Here is a 16,008-nt window from a genome sequence, read left to right as displayed (position 1 = left end):
TTAGGAAGCATAGAAATCAATAGATATTTTGTTAAGAAGAAATTAAGACTGACCATCTCCTGAATTGGGTTCATCGTTGATTGTAAAGGAGGTTGACATGGTCGACAAATTTATCAAAGAAACTCCTTTGCTTTTGAGAGATAGCACTTTATATACATCTGGATCTGTACACACACTCAAAGTAAGTAAATTATTGCATAACTTTAAACATAATTGATAACAGACACCTTTAATTTTTCATCTCCATTCTTTTGGCCAGCTTTCACATTAATAATCTAAGCCATAAATGTTGGTAGCTATTGATCGCAATCCCCTGTGTGCATGCAAATCCATCTTAAAGTCCCCTGCCTTTCATGTGTGTGCGGGCAGGGGCCTCCACTAGATCTTTTTATCGGGATCGACCCCCAAGGTGCCTGGAGAAGACCCCGGATATACAACGTGTGCTGATGGCCACAAGAAAGCTGTCTGTCACATTCTGCAAGCGCACACACACACACACACACACACACACACACACACACACAACCATGGGGGAAGTTAAAGGAACAAAAGAATGCATTTGACGTTCAGAAAGATTCTTACTATAAGTATAAAAATATATATCTATATATATGTGTAAATATGTGAGCACATACAGAGATACATATCACATATAAATACAGCTAACATTCCTCAAGATTTCTGGGTTTTATTTTTACCTATTTGGCTCTCACTAACTGTATCTCATTTTTTTTTAACCCAATGTATTTTGCTACCGGTATTTAAAGCATCCTATGCTGCAAACATCTCAAGAGATGGCAAAGAGGGAAAAGTCAGGTAATTTTGAAAGTTACTAAATCATGTTGCTGTGTGTGTGTGTGTGTGTGTGTGTGTGTGTGTGTGTGTGTGTGAAAATCTAAACAGGACTAGAGAACAACTAAACTACCTGGCAAGAGAGAACTGTCTATACAACCTTTTGTGATCTCTTCTCAAAGGCTTTCTCTGAGTTTACTGTTTCTTGACGGTTTGACTCTATAGTCTTAACCTTAAAGCGGGGGGGAGGGGAATTGGGCGGAGGGGAGGGGGGAGGGAGGAGAGTTGGCAGTATATAAGTGCATCAGGAGGAATTTTTAAACGACATTATTGTCTCTGGCAATAGAAAGGCTCTGATGATTCTACTCTGTAAAACAAATACCAGCATCTGTTTTGCCTCGAAACTTTGCTTTCTGCTCAAAGATTGTGCATTCTGCTTCCTGTGAAAGTGAAGGAGAAATCCGCGGCGTGATAGATCCCGATGCACCAGAAAGCTAACTCGGTGGATGGTCTGAGCTGTGACGAGGCATTGTTCATTCTGCCTCTCGGTTACGTTGAAAGCCTGAAATATCACGAGATCCATTCAATGAGCCTTCTTTCATTCAAGGGACAAAAATGTAATTTGCTATAGCTCTGATTTCTTGGATGGAAATGCTATCCTTAGATTTCAAAGGCAAGAACTAGACATCGTGGTTTGTACACACATTGATTAAGTTGAAGAGCGGCGATTACATCGGTGCTGAGTGCAACAGTAGTCCAAGGCTGACTTTTCAAATCCCAGCCTCCTGAGTTACAGACTCTCCTAAATAGACTTCCTTAATTTCCGGATGTACTTCTTGAAATTCCCAATTCTCTTCAGAATTCCTGGGAAATTGCAAGGGAGCTGAAGTGGGGGTGGGGAGCTGTGGCATAGATTCCGCCTTGTCATGCAAAACTACCTTTTTTCCCCACCACCACTACCTCCCCCCCTTTTTTAAATTCTTGATTTTGATTTTGATTTTGTCTTATCTACTGGTGCTAAATTCTCCAGGCCACGGCTGTGGAAGCTGGAACTTTTGAATGAGAAGGAAGACATTATTATACACCTTTTCCCCTCATTGAAGCACCCCCCTCCAAAAAAATATCCGTTTATTCTTTTAACCACTCGGATGTGTCTATTTTTGGAAGAACAAGAATCTATGTAAGTGTCTATGTTGCATCCAGTTTGCAGTTGCAAACGTTAACAGAAGACAGTTAGTAGGACTTTGCAGAATTTTACATATCAGCTTGCAATCAGCCAAGGGAAACATTGTAATCCAACTAAGAAGCTTGCTCTCACTTGGCAGTCTTTGGGATATCCTTGTGAATGACACGAAAATGTCTTTTAAGGTACCTAAGAAGAAGTTAAATCTTAATGTTACATATCCAAAGTGATTTTTGTAAAAAAAAGATCAGAATGTTTGGCTTCCATGGAAAAATAGAAGACTGTGAAAAGCTCAATGAAAACTACCAACCAGGAGCATCATAGACTATTGAAAGTCTACATCACACGGCAGCACTTTTTTCATCATTATTACGTAAAACCTCTGGAAGCACCTTGGGTGTTTTACATTTTCTTTTCTTTGCTGCAGAAGCAATCAGCTCTCTGGAATCCTGACTGCACAATCCAACACCCTGGAATTGCCTGGACTGGGGATCCTACTACGATTTTGCAGGCGATCCAGTCTGGTTAATTGTGAAAAGTGTACACATTTCTGGCTTATCTATGCTTTGTTATGGGTCTGACGTGAAACCACCTCCTCCCTCCATACTACAGAGCAGATATTCTGTTGAACTGTTACAGTATTTCGGAGCAGAAGCCTTCGACAGCCTCCACAGCCAAATAACTTTGTTACTGGATGTAAAAAGGCTAGATTAAGCAAAAGAGGAAAATCAAGGGATATCCAAAACGTAAGTATCTGCTAGGGGTGGTGAACAGCCGAGGGTTTAACTTTGTAGTTCCCTGCCTTCCTCCCCACTCCCATAAGGGAAATACCAGGCGATTCTGCACATTTCCCCTTAACTCCATTTTCCAGAGAGAAAGGAGAGTGCTTATATAGACGTGGTAATATTTTTAAAATCCCTTTCCTTTGAAAGGATGATACATTGTGTCCGTGAAATGCCAAGAAAGCAAAAATAAGCAGTATTGCTTTAAATACATATATAGTATTTTTTAAAGCCTACAAGGCATGCACATCCTACTAGCGACGAAGTCTGTGAGTCAGTGTATTTGAGCTCCGATAGTTTAATAGAAAGATTTATATACTAACTGTATTATTTACTTTGGGAGGGGAGGTGGCAGTATAAGGGTATGCTAATTAGTGGGAGATTTTTTTGGGGGAAGGGGTGGAATATCAATTTTTATTGCATCACCTGTCAGGAGTGTCCAATCAGCGTTGGCTTTAGGGGAATTAATTGATGAAGGTGTCTCCGGACGAGCTCACTTCACTCTGTCATTTTATTTGTAGCTAAAGCAGCGGCGGGAATAGCAGCTGCATTTCTTTTCTCTTTCTCCCTTCACATTCCATTATCATAGTGCTCCCATGGAGAAGCAGGGTATAATAAAGGGGCACAGGTACTGATCTTCAACAGCAACTTAGACACTCTGGCAAACCAGGAGCCTGATGCTTTTTTCCTTTTTTCAAAAAACAAAAGCAAAAGCCAATCAGGAATCTAGTGAATGTAATTTCATATTTTTTTCCATCTATATGTCTATATTATTTCTCCTCGACTTTGGCACTCCCTTTCACCGGGAATAACAGTCTTTGTTATTTTATTAGCAGGATGCCTTGAGACATATGCAGCATCTGGTGGAGGATTAACATACATACATGTCTATGTATGCGTCACATATATATTTACTGCAAATGGTGGGAATCATTTAAGACCCGAAATGGGCGACTTGAAGTCGGGCTTTGAAGAGGTGGATGGCGTGAGGCTCGGGTACCTCATCATTAAAGGAAAGCAAATGTTTGCACTCTCCCAGGTTTTCACAGACTTGCTGAAAAACATCCCGAGGACTACAGTCCACAAGCGAATGGATCATCTGAAAGTGAAAAAGCATCACTGTGACCTGGAGGAGTTGAGGAAACTCAAGGCTATCAACAGCGTTGCCTTCCACGCGGCCAAATGCACTCTGATCTCCCGGGAAGACGTGGAAGCGCTCTATACTTCTTGCAAAACCGAACGAGTCCTCAAAACCAAGCGGAGGAAAGTCAGCAGGGCTTTGTCAACAAAGGAGCTCCAACCGGAACACGCCGCCGCCGACCCTTACCCCGGCTTTTGGAAGGACAACCACCAACTTTGGCTGGGATTGAATGAATCGGCGCAGGCTCTGCCAATCAGCAGGCAGGCTCTGCGTCCCGGGGACGCCGCCTCGCTACCGGCCGTCGATCTACCTCAGATTTTTAGCAAATCCCCGGGTCAGCGCTACCCGGAAATCGCGCGATCGCCTTGCAAACCCCCCCTAAACTATGAAACTGCTGCAGTCCCCGGGAACTACATCGCCTTCCACTCGGATCCCCCGTACTTTCGGAGCCTGCTCTGCAGCAAGCACCCGGCGGCGGCGGCGGCGGCGGCAGCAGCAGCGGCCGCCGCCGCCGCCGCCTACTACCAGTCGTCCGCAGCCCTTCCGCAGCCCAAGCTGGCGGCCGGGGCGGCGGGGAACCCCGTGAGCTTGACTTACAGATACAAGCGGAAGCGAGCCTGCGAGGCGGGCGGCAAGGACTGCCTGCTGAACCCCCACGCCAGCGCCCGGCGCCTCCTCATCCTGCCCAGGTCCTACAAAGCCAAGGCGGCGGCGGCGGCGGCGGCGGCAGCTGCGGCGGCGGCGGCGGCAGGGGCCACTTGTCTGGAGCGGTTCCACCTCGTCAACGGCCTCTGCCCCCCTCACCACCACCACCACCACCATCACCACCACCACCACCCTCGGCCACAGCAACAGCCGCCGCCGCCCCCGCAGCCGCCGCAGCCGCCTGCCCACCACCCCCCGCACCTCCCCCATCACCAGCCGCCGCCGCCGCAGCCGCCGCCGCAGCCGCAGCCGCCGCCGCAGCAGCAGCAGCCACATCTGGGCAGCTTCCCCGAGAGTTACAGTAGCGACTCGGAATCTAGCTCGTACTCGGACCATGCAGCCAACGACTCGGATTTTGGCTCCAGTCTGTCCAGTACCAGCAACTCCGTGTCCTCCGAAGAGGAGGAAGAAGAGGAGGAGGGAGAGGAGGAGGAGGACGACGACGAGGAGGAGGAGGACGGCAGTGGCTTGTCCGACTCGAGCGAGGTCAGCTCTGAGGAGGAGGACACGTCTTCGGACTCGGATTCCAGCTCCGGCTCCAGCCAGGTCTCCGTGCAGAGCATCCGTTTCAGGCGTACCAGCTTTTGTAAACCCCCCAACATGCAGGCTCAGGCCAACTTCTTGTACCACCTGGCTACCGCCGCGACTGCAACCAAACCCGCTGCTTTCGAGGAGGCCAGCAAACTGCCTGACCTCAAAAGTAATGTCAAAGCAGAATCGCCAGAGGATTGGAGTCATCAGAGCTGGGCATCCAAAGCGCCTCCCGTGTGCTGCCCCGGCAGCCTGGGAAGTTATTTCACAGAGATAAGGAACGATAGGCTATCTGAGATCACATTCCCACACTCTGAAATTTCCAATAACTTCAAGAGAACTGACCTGACCATTAACTGCGTTGCAGAGGGGGCCTCTTCACCTAGCCCAAAGACAAACAATGCATTTCCACCACCAAGAGTACTCCGAGAGGCAAGGAAATGTGTGCAAGCTACTACTACTCACTGTGCAGATAACAATACAATACCTTCTAGGTTCTTGAATAATGGTTCTGTTGCTGTTGCAGCAGCAAATTCAGAAAAAGGTTCCAAAACCCCTCACTGTATTGAATTTGCCACGGATTTGCCCCCTTTACAAACTGATCCTGAGGTGGATGCTGCTGTCGCTCCTGCACACCCAGAATCAGCAGCAGCAGCTAAAACAGAAACTCCGTGCCCTGACTCAGGCAATAAAGCCTTGCCATTTCTGCACAATATTAAAATCAAAATAGAGGACAATAGTGCTAATGAAGAATATGAACCTGACCTTGTTAAGCATAAGCTAAAGTGTGAGTGCAATGATACAAAGGGTGAGTTTTACAGTGTGACTGGAAGTAAAGAGGAGGACGCTTTGTTAACAGCAAAGGAAGATTTTGCATGCACTGAAAAAGAAACCACTTCCTTAAATCCACTGACTCAGAGTCAGGGCCTTTCATGCACTTTAGGTTCTCCAAAACCTGAGGATGGGGAGTATAAATTTGGTGCAAGGGTGAGAAAAAATTACAGGACACTGGTGCTGGGAAAGCGACCTGTACTGCAGACTCCTCCAGTCAAACCAAATTTGAAATCAGCTAGAAGCCCTCGTCCTACAGGTAAAACTGAGACACATGAAGGAACACTGGATGATTTTACAGTTACCAATAGACGAAAAAGGGTAGCCAGCAATGTAGCATCAGCAGTGAAAAGGCCATTTAATTTCATGGCAAATTTTCCCTGTCCACCATCACTAATTATTGGGAATGATGGGGATTTGTTGCCGGCTTATTCCTTAAACACCACTAAGGATTCCCAACCTCCTCACAAGGCCCATCCTATATGGAAATGGCAGCTGGGCGGTTCTGCAATACCTCTTCCACCTAGTCACAAATTCAGGAAATTTAATTCATAAAAAATATTTTGGGAGATATTTTCTTGAACCATATTACCTTCCTTATGTTGTAAACTGCACGAGATGGTTTGTACAAGTCTATTATGCTTTACACCCCTTTTGGAGTCCTGGTTTATCACATTGTGAAGACAGAAATCGGATTACTTTTTTTTTCATTGTGGTTTTTTTTTTTTAGTGGGGTGGGGGTGGGTGGGAGGAGGGTTGGTTTACATTCCACAGACTACTTCAGGCTAAAGACTCAAGTAAAACTCAGTTATTATGGTAGAGCTGGAACACTTTACTGTTTCAATGCTAATAATGCACCGGGTACCTCAATTCAACTGCTACAAATAAATGTCAAAAGGTTGAATAATAAATATTACAATGAGCCATTAAGTTTATGCACTAGATTTCGGACATGGAAGTATAACTGTTAATTCAGTGAAAGTTTGTTAAGTTACATGGTTACACAGGGAGGTATCAAGAGGGTTCTGTGTGGCCACACTCTACTTTCCTGGAGCTCTTGTTCCGGTGGTGTAGGGTATCTTTTCTTTTTCTTTTTCTCCACTCCCTCAATCCCCCCCCTTCCCCCCAGAGGAGTTGCACTTACTATTTTTTCTATAGAGTGGAAAGGTTGGGGTTTGAGTCCTGCTCAAGTACTGGTAAAAGCTGCCTCATCTATAATGAGTAAAATAAATATGGAATTGTATTTTTGGAAAGGTGTGTTTTTACTTGTACAGCCACTCCTTACAATTTGAAAAGTAGGGTTTTTTGTTGTTGTTGTTCTTACCCCAAAGTCTTAAATAAGGTTACTGTTACCCACTAATGTACTGAAGTTGTGGTCTGAACATGCCCCTTAAAGCTTGCAAAGTAACTAAAATATTTCTCTGGATAGGAGGACAATTTATAGCCCACCTCCTGAAAGCAGAGCAAAAAAAAAAGTTAACATAACCCAGAAAAGTCAAATGAGGGGTCAGAAATGGCTGGAGCACCACCAATGAGAATACCAGGCTGTCTAGGGCCTTTTGGTACCAGAACTCAGGCATTTGAATTTTGTTACCCATCTCTTTTTTTCTGCATCTCTCTAAACTTCAGTTTTCCTCACCATCTTGTATACAGAGCAAGAGTATCTCTACTGCAAGTGACAATCAGAGGTGATTATCTATATTTGCACTTAATATCAAAGTAGTGGAACATGCAGATGACTAGGGTGTAGCCCTTGGTCAGGGCCATGCTGGTGTAATATGTTGTGATGATGGAAGCAGTAAATCAAAATTATGGAAATTTGCACTGTTGAAAAGCATGCTTTAGCTTTATTTTCAATTAAAAACACTGTTTAAAATTCCTGGTTCCATACATTTCGACTTATTCAAGATTGAAGTATAATTAACAGGAATGAATGGTTTTCTTGGCTTTTTCACTTTTAAGTTTTGTTTGGAGGAAATGCATATACAGGGGTTAGTGTTTTCTTGTAAAAGGGAGATGAGAAGAGCCAGGGAATGGACAGAATACTGGTGAAATCCTTTGAAAAAAAAAAAACAACTTTGCAAACTTGTCATAAATCAAGGGTAAAAAGTTCCAAGTTAGAGGAAAGTAAGTCACAGTTCAATTGTAATTCTAGTGGAACTTGGGTCTAATAATTCCTGGTCCAATTTTCTCTGCCTAATGTGTAACATATCCCAAAACCTTGCCAAATTAAATCTGAGCAATTGCATCTCCTGATCAATACCTGGAGAATACCTTATCAGAAATCACACAAGAAAATAAAATAGCAATGAAATGTTTACTTATGACTTGGAGTCAACATTTCTAATGGAAATTAATTTGCAGTCTATTTTGTTTTGAAAAATCTTTAAATTTTACCTCCATTGAAACTTTTCTATTGTCTATAAATATCTCCAGGGGACTCTAGGCTGATCTCAGTCCTGAGGAATAGATATGTGGGGTGGTTTTCTTTTCATTGCAATGGAGAAAAGCTAAGAATACTTGCACCAAATCTATTTAGATGGAGTAAACAGATGCTTTGGAAATGGTTCTCTTCCTTCCCTTGAAAGCTGCCAGATGTAGATGCACAGAAAACTATTCTGTTGGAATGGTGGCTATGTACAGTGCATAAATTGGGGAAAGTTATCTTTAAATCTGTATTTGTAAGTGTGTCCTGGAGACAGTGTACTTCGCAGTTCCAGTATTCCAAAGTTCCCTTCCCAGAAAGTTGTGACTGGCCTCTCGGTCTGGCTTCTTGATGCTTTGAAAAGTAGCATTTAGATATAGTGAATTGTTTTGGAGAGAAAACTATTTTTTGAAGTGTGAGACACACATACATTGAAAGCCTGTCATGTTTCCTCTTTCATAGTTACTTAGTTGAGAAATGTCAAAGTCTCATTACTACGACATCTAGAATTTGTACACTACTTGAAGTTGAAGTCATTTTCTCCTAAATTGTAAGTTGAAGAAGTTTTGGGTTTTGTTTTGTTTTGTTTTGTTTTTGAGTCCACAGACACTCTTTTTGTGGGGAGGGGAAGGAAAAGGAGAGAGGTGAAATAAGCACAATTTGAAACAAATGGACCCTATGGAATTTCAGACATAAAATATGGGCATCCAGCTCTGACACTTACTCTCCTGCCCTCAGAGAATCAATAGTTTCAGTTTATGGGAGCTGGAGAATGAGCAACATCGAGGCCGAAGCATTCCAGAGTGTGTCATTCCTGCAGACTTTTCTGGTGGGTCGATGAACAAAGGCACCATCAAAAGGAGAGAATTTAAATAGTCAACATGAATTTTACCCACACAATTCTACTGCAAGCCAGTCAGCCACAGGGAAAACTTGAGGAGGGGTTTCTGTTGAGGAAAAATACTAAGTACTGTACAGTAACTTAAAAAAAAAAGAGGAAGAAAGATATTCTTTCAAAACCTGGTGCCCCTTTAACTTTTTTTTATTCTGATGTGGGAATTATTTTCAAAAGTTTATTATTGTTACTATATGATTAATGACAAAAACTAAATTTCCTAACTTGCTACAAATGCCTCATTTGTTCAAAAAAGGTAAGTTTTGCAGAGAGAGAGAGAAAGAGGGAGAGGGAGAGGGAGAGAGAGACAGACAGAGAGAGAGAGATTAGCTTCATTGCTAAGATTCAGTTGATTCAGTTTTACATGGAATCTTTGCAGAGAATTGAACTTAAAAAAAAAAAAACAAACCCAACAACAAAACACAGCACTGTGGAGCTCCAGGGTCACTGAGTCCTGTGTTTGAAAAGATCAACACTCATAGAAAGTAAAGTAGGAAAGCACTTTGGCTTTTTGGAAAAAATTCTAAAGGTTTCATCTTCCATAAAAATAATAAGAAATTTCCTGGAAAGATTTCTGCTGAAGGAGTGAAGTTAAAGCTTTGAAATATTCCTTATTCTCTAGAGTATTTTTTTTAAAGGATGTATATACATTGTTGCCTTCCACAGTCAGGTATCTATGCCTTAAAATATGTAACTTGCCTTTCTTAAAGTGGGTGTTCTCTCCTACAGGCTTACTTGATTATAGTGGACTAATCTCAATAATGGTTGTTTATTTTAAAATCAACAACAACAAGGAGCTACCACTAAGCAGCAATAACACAAATTAGAGGGGCTGGTGTATAGATTTTTGTCTTATCCTTGTCTGGATGGCTTTCTGTAGTTTGGGAATATCCTTCCAAAGTTTTAATTACCAAGAAATGGAAATGTCTGCAGAAATGAGGATGATGCTTTTGTTTGTTGAATATGGCAAAAGATGTAAAAACTTGACTCTCAAAGGCTTTTCTCCTCCCCTTCCACCCCCCCAAAAAAATCTCAAACCAAAACAAACACTCTAGAGGTCCCAGCAATGGTCTGTAAAGTTATTTTAATAAAATATTAGCATACACACAAGTCAGAAAATGTAATGAGTAGTGTGCTTCACCTATGAAAAATAAAGATTCCTGCTTATATGTAAATGAAGGGAGTTCCCAATGTCACTGGAGGCAGCTCCTCCAAAGTGGGAAAAAAAATTTAAAAGGAGCAGCTAACCTCAGGAAACTGGAAAGAAGGATAAAGGCATCCACCTTACAGAGTCTTGCTCTCTTAGCCACTAGTCATTTCCAGGATTTCCCCATGATCTTTTTCCCCATTCCATAAGAAAACAGTCCCCAAAAGGCCTGCTTTTCTGACCTGGGCCAAAGGGCATTTTGCAAACTACTTTGGGGGGTGGGGACATAAAGCAGAGAGAGGAGGAGGGCTGAATTTTACCTGTTTTCTGGGCCTTCTCTCTGTTGCTTTTTAGGAAAAAAAAAAAACCCACAACTGCCCCAGCTATCATTCTTTGCCATGCCCTAGGTCCCCCGCTTCCCTCTACCTCTTTTCAAACTGTGGCGGCCTCACAAGCTCCAGCTTTAAAAGGCCTGAGATGTTTTGCATGAGGCTCTCACAATAGGGGTTGAGGGAATTGACAGTTTTAAAAACAAGGCGTTCTGTCCTTTCCAGCTGCCGGGGACCTCTTGCTTCCACCATCTCTCTCTTGGGCTCCCCACTGCTGGTCGCGTTTTCCTTGCCCAGTAAATCTTCCCCCCACCTTACCACACAACCTTCATCTTCCTTCTCCGCCCCCCCTCACCCCCCCCCCCCCCCCCATTAGCTATGTTTGTAAGCAAGGGTCAGTTTGAAGAAGCTTCATTTAGGACTAGCTGGCTCCCTGGAATGAAAGGGGGATGCCCTGGTGTCCGTAGGAACCACGGGAGGGGGGGGAAGGGCCTACCCGGTGGGGAAAGGGGTCAGAGATGCCCGGGCTGCCAGGCAGACTGACCCACTCTTGCTGGCCGGCTCCTGCGAGTCCTAGAGCCTTGCAAGCAAGACACGTGCAACCCACAGGCTAGCCTGACCCTGAGCTGTTTTCTGCTCTCTAGCCACAGCGACAAGGCACTAGGAAGAGTTTTTAAATGCCGCCATCTTGCCTGATGGCAAACAAATTTCTTTGTGGCTTTTTTTCCCCTTCCCCAGACTGAGCTCTTCCCTGAATTTGTTATGAACTCATTAGCCCAGGCGGAAGAGCTTGAACCCTTCCGTCACAGCCGCCTTTCTCCCTACACCTCTCGGCAATCCTCACATCAAAGAAGCCAGTTCTGCTGGGCCACTGCTCTGGCTCTTCTCTTTGAGGGAGGCCGGGAGCTCAGTCACGAGAGCAGGCTTTGGGGCTGCTTCTTTCGCCCCCATTTTGGTAGTTCCTCAGCTGAATTTTTTTTAACTTTGCTCTCCTTTTGTCTGATCCCTAGCAATCCTATGCTCCTCCCCACCCCCTCTGCCCTTTCTCCAATAGTCAGTCCACGTTCAAGCTCTTCCACGTGCAAACGCGAATTATCTTTTTGTTCTGGGCTGAGAGCTGGTGAAGTGTCACTAAAACACATTGGTTTACATGTCCGACTTAAATACCAGTGATAATGAAGGGAAACTTCATACAACGTAAATATGGCTGTAAACATGCTATATGAAGGAGGTGCACATAGAGAATGTGTAACACATACAAAATCTGGGGGAGGGGGAGAGGGAGGGAGAGAGAGAGAGAGAGAGAGAGAGAGAGAGAGAGAGAGAGAGAGAGAGAGAGAGGAAGGAGGAAATAACTCACAAAGAGGGAGATAACGTGGACTGTTGTGTTGTGGTGGTTCTTTGAATCTCTTAGTTAAACTGAAAATGAAGTTGTGGATTGTCAAAAACAACCCCGGTTGTGAGAAGTTACAGTTCAGCAAAGCAAACAAAGCAGTAACTTCCAGAAGAGGGAAAGTAGAGGTGAACTGCAGATAGGTCAATAGAAAAGTGCAACAAGCTTGTTTTCCCTGGTGTTTAAAATGCAGCGGCAGTTGTAAAGTGTGTGAAATTACGCACTGGTCTCTTAAAGAGTGCCTAATTTATAGTAAATAGCAAGGTCTTTGTAAATGCTTTATTATGTTGTTTCTTGTTAATTGTTGAGAAAATCCTCATTGTTGAGTGTGAATGGCTTTATGAGGTAACCTGGTCCTTGGCGCAATCAAGGGGCAGTAAATGGCCGCTCTGCTTCTGTGGCCTGACGCAAAAGCTGGGATCCGCTGTGGCAGAAGCGCTCTGACCTCTCCGAGAAGCGGTGGTGTCCTGGCTTTGCACACTTTCCTCTCGATGTGCCAGGCGGAGGGGTCCTCCAGATTTTAGTTAATGAGAAGGTGTGTTTTTAACTGGCTCTCAATGGAAAGCAGCTTGCAAAGGTGCTGGGTGTGCCCCAGGGCCGACTCCGGGCCAAAGCTGCCGGGCTGAGAGCTAAGGCCCGGAGGGAGAGTGGAGGGGTTCCTAACACTGGCTAAAATGGACAGGGGCCAGCCTCTTAGGTACCGGGAGTCTGTGGTGGGGGGCGATGGACCCAGGCGTCCTCGACCCCTTGCGCTGCTGTCACTCCGGGGCTAAGTTGGGGCCTCCCGGCCTCCAGGCTGGGAGCAGAGTTGTGTATGTGATTGGCTCTCTCACTGTCTCTCAAAGCAGCGGCTTTGTCCTTAGTGTTCCAGCAGCGCCCTTGGATTCAGGGGAAAGAGCCTTTCGGCCGGACTCTGAGAAAGCCCCAAATATAGGGTCAGAGGAGGGAATCTGCAAGTCTGCAGAGGAAAGCTGATAAACCAAACCCACTGGCAGTCTCTCCTAGGCTTTTGTTTGAAGACTTCTTTCCTCCTCTTCCCTCCTTTCATCTCTTCCCTTTTCTCTTCAATCCTAGCTCTTTTTTCGACCTCCTTCTCTCTCCTTCTTCCTTTCCTCTTTTTCTCTCACACACATCCATTGCCTAAGAAACTGAATTTTAAAAATTTAATACCGAGGACAGGAGAAATAGGAGGAAAGGTGTTTAATTAAAGGATATATTTTTCCCCCTCGGAAGAATAAATACTCTTTCTTCAATCCAGAGGAAAGTATTCCCTTTTTCTTTCCCGCCTCCTCTAATTCTTCTCTTTCCAAGCAGTTGAATCTTGGGGAGGCTTGTGGGCAAAACCACACAAGGGCTGTGTTTATTTGAGTAACTTTCAGAAAAGGACACCATACAAAACCCGGGTCCTGGAACAGAAGGTGGGGGAGGGGGCAGGGAAGTGGTCTTGTACTCGGACCTGCGGCATTTCCCTAAGATTCTGTGACCCTACCGGGGAAAAGCAGCATGGATTTCCCAGCTTCCTCTGCAGCCCGGCTACAGAAAGCCCCCAGCTCTGTGCCGAACTGAAGAAAACACCAGATAGGTGGGTGTGTTTCATTCTCAGGCCTGGGAATGAAAGCGTGTGAAAGTCTGGATGTTGGCAAATGCAGATCACAAAGATGTAAATTTCACTGACAAAACCAGTATTCTCTTTATTTTTAAAATCTCTCTCTCCCTTTCCCCTTGTTTCCTTCTCCCCTTCCCCTCCGAATTAGTTATTAGGTGAAATCCCCCTGGGTTTAAAGCACTTGTTTGGAGGATTTGCGTACAACCCATATTAACTATTCACTTTCTGCTGCTTTTCCTTCTTTCCTTCTTAATAACTGTCAGCCTTTTTCTTGTACGCTGCCTTTCTTCTACTACGAAAAATATGATGAATTTTATTTTAGCCCCAATCGATGCGTGCAAATACTGGGATAACACAACCCACACTCCTACGGTGGAGGCTATTTTCAAAATTGAGTTTCGAGATCAATATTAAGTCGAAATGCCTCAAATGCACGAATTCACCAAATTCAAGGGCCTGGTTTCCCCATTCCTTTTCAGTCAGATTACTGCACTAGGAGGAGATACTGAAGCTTCCACAGTTTGTTTCCCTCCAAACAGGATGTTTCTATCATGCTGTATTTGGTTTTCCCCAAAGATCATTCCCGTTTAGTTGGAAAACACAACTCTCTCAAATAAGTGGAGATAAAATCTTGTCTATAGCGATACACCTGAATCTTTTCACATATTTGCATCATATTATTACCCATCAATTTCTTTTTCCTCATTTTCCTAGAGGCCAAAAGCTACCTGTTCAAAACTGAATAGATCTGTTTTGATAGTTGGAGAGCTGTTCCAAGTTAGGCCACCGATTTGCTACATTTCTACTAAGGATTATTAACTTGGGGCTCTGGCTTGGACTGACATATGACGTGCTGTCTTACTCTGGGGAAAAAACGGAGGACTAAAGTGTGTTGCTTTTTAAAAGAACTACTTAGAGAGAGAAAGCGACAGGATGGAGAGATGAGGGTGGGAGGTAAAAGAGAATTTGGAAAAGACACTTCTAAGCCTGCTGCTCCCCAGGGAAGATGCTTATGAGCCTATCCCAAGAGATAGCAAACTCACAAGCACAACCTACATCAAGGTTTCCCTGTTTTTCAAGCTCAATTCACTTTGCCTCAGTGTCCAGAGTTCGGAATGTGTGAAGTGTATGTGTACGAGTAGGCGTGTGTGATTTAGAGGGTGTGAGAACAGAAACCTTATTTGCGTTTGTGTTCTTCAGGGAGGTTGAAGCATCCATGCATATAAACTGTGTGAACCTATGTTTTGTACTATCTTTTTTCGAGTTCAGAAGATTTATTAATAAAAACAGACTTGGAGACATTAGCTCCACCTAAACGTTATCTCTCTGTGTTAGGGAAGGGAGCGAAGTCTCACCAACCTGCAAGTGTCTTTGGTCACCTCTCTATGAGATCCAAGTGAAGGAAGGAAGGAAAGAGGGAAGCCTACAGACCCGGTGCCTGACGTTGGAAAACAAATAAATAAGTAAACAAAAAAATCTCAGCAAGAAGAGGCTTGGGGAGAAGCAGATTCTGGACCCCAATAAGGTGGAAATAACGTTTGCAGTGTTTGCCTTTTTCACGTCGCTTGGATGGAAAATACAATTCATGTGATAAATGATGAGAGCATGGAGGAAAGCAACATTTGATGCCAAGTCCCCAGGAGGAACCCTGCCATGTTGAAGAACTGCCCTGTGTTTCTTTTCCTTTTCAAAAGTTAGTTTATGACAAACTAACATCCAAAGGTTGCAGCTAAGAGAAGCAGGGTGTTAATTCACTTCTTCTGTTAATTTGGGTAGTTGAAATGCTGTTGAAGAGTTTAGAATTTGAGGTTTTTTAAAGTAATAAAGACATATTTCTTTTGAAAATGTCCTTGATTATCCTCTCTCTCTTTTCCTCTTTCCCCACTGCATAGATGTTCTCACCTTGCCATTAAGTAGTATTTGCAATATCGTTAGAGACTCAATGCATAGTCACAGCTTGGTGAACTTCCAGGTCTTCGGTGCTTAATATGAGTGTTCATTTAAATGAAAAATAGAGAGATCCACGGATAGGTAAGCATGGGGAGGAGCAGTGGGGAGGGGGAGGGTGTGTGTTTTCAGGGAAACATCCACAAAGCTAAAGCTGCAAAGTCCCAGGTTTTGAGTTAACATGTTTATCTTTTTCCCCTTTTCTCTATCTGCCTCATTCTTCCCTTTCTTCTCTAAGTCTTCTTCTCCTCCCCCTCCCTAACCCTTGCACCCTTGTGAAGACTTCTTGTGGAAATGCCAA

At 44.1% G+C, this 16,008-nt stretch overlaps 1 protein-coding gene across 2 annotated transcripts; it reads left to right on the top strand.

The window, feature by feature from the left end:
- The first annotated feature begins 1,135 nt into the window (after positions 1–1,135).
- SKIDA1 (SKI/DACH domain containing 1) lies at positions 1,136–15,609 on the top strand. Of its 2 annotated transcripts, XM_072651674.1 has the most exons (2): positions 1,136–6,224; positions 15,096–15,609. In XM_072651674.1, exons 1-2 carry the CDS (start codon positions 3,704–3,706, stop codon positions 15,158–15,160), a joined length of 2,586 nt encoding a protein of 861 aa, XP_072507775.1. In that variant the 5' UTR covers positions 1,136–3,703; the 3' UTR covers positions 15,161–15,609. The 2 variants fall into 2 exon arrangements, with proteins under 2 accessions (XP_072507775.1, XP_072507774.1); XM_072651673.1 differs by lacking the exon at positions 15,096–15,609 and having other exon boundaries at positions 1,136–7,844.
- Positions 15,610–16,008: the final 399 nt, after the last annotated feature.

The sequence above is a fragment of the Notamacropus eugenii genome, chromosome 3 (genome assembly GCF_028372415.1).
Source record: "Notamacropus eugenii isolate mMacEug1 chromosome 3, mMacEug1.pri_v2, whole genome shotgun sequence".
In the NCBI taxonomy this organism is placed as follows: Eukaryota; Metazoa; Chordata; class Mammalia; order Diprotodontia; family Macropodidae; genus Notamacropus; species Notamacropus eugenii.
This window is presented reverse-complemented; position numbering and strand designations above follow the sequence as displayed.

Coding starts and splice junctions, on each gene's coding strand:
- SKIDA1 (XM_072651673.1), top strand. CDS start 3,704: ATGGGCGACTTGAAGTCGGGCTTTGAAGAGGTGGATGGCGTGAGGCTC.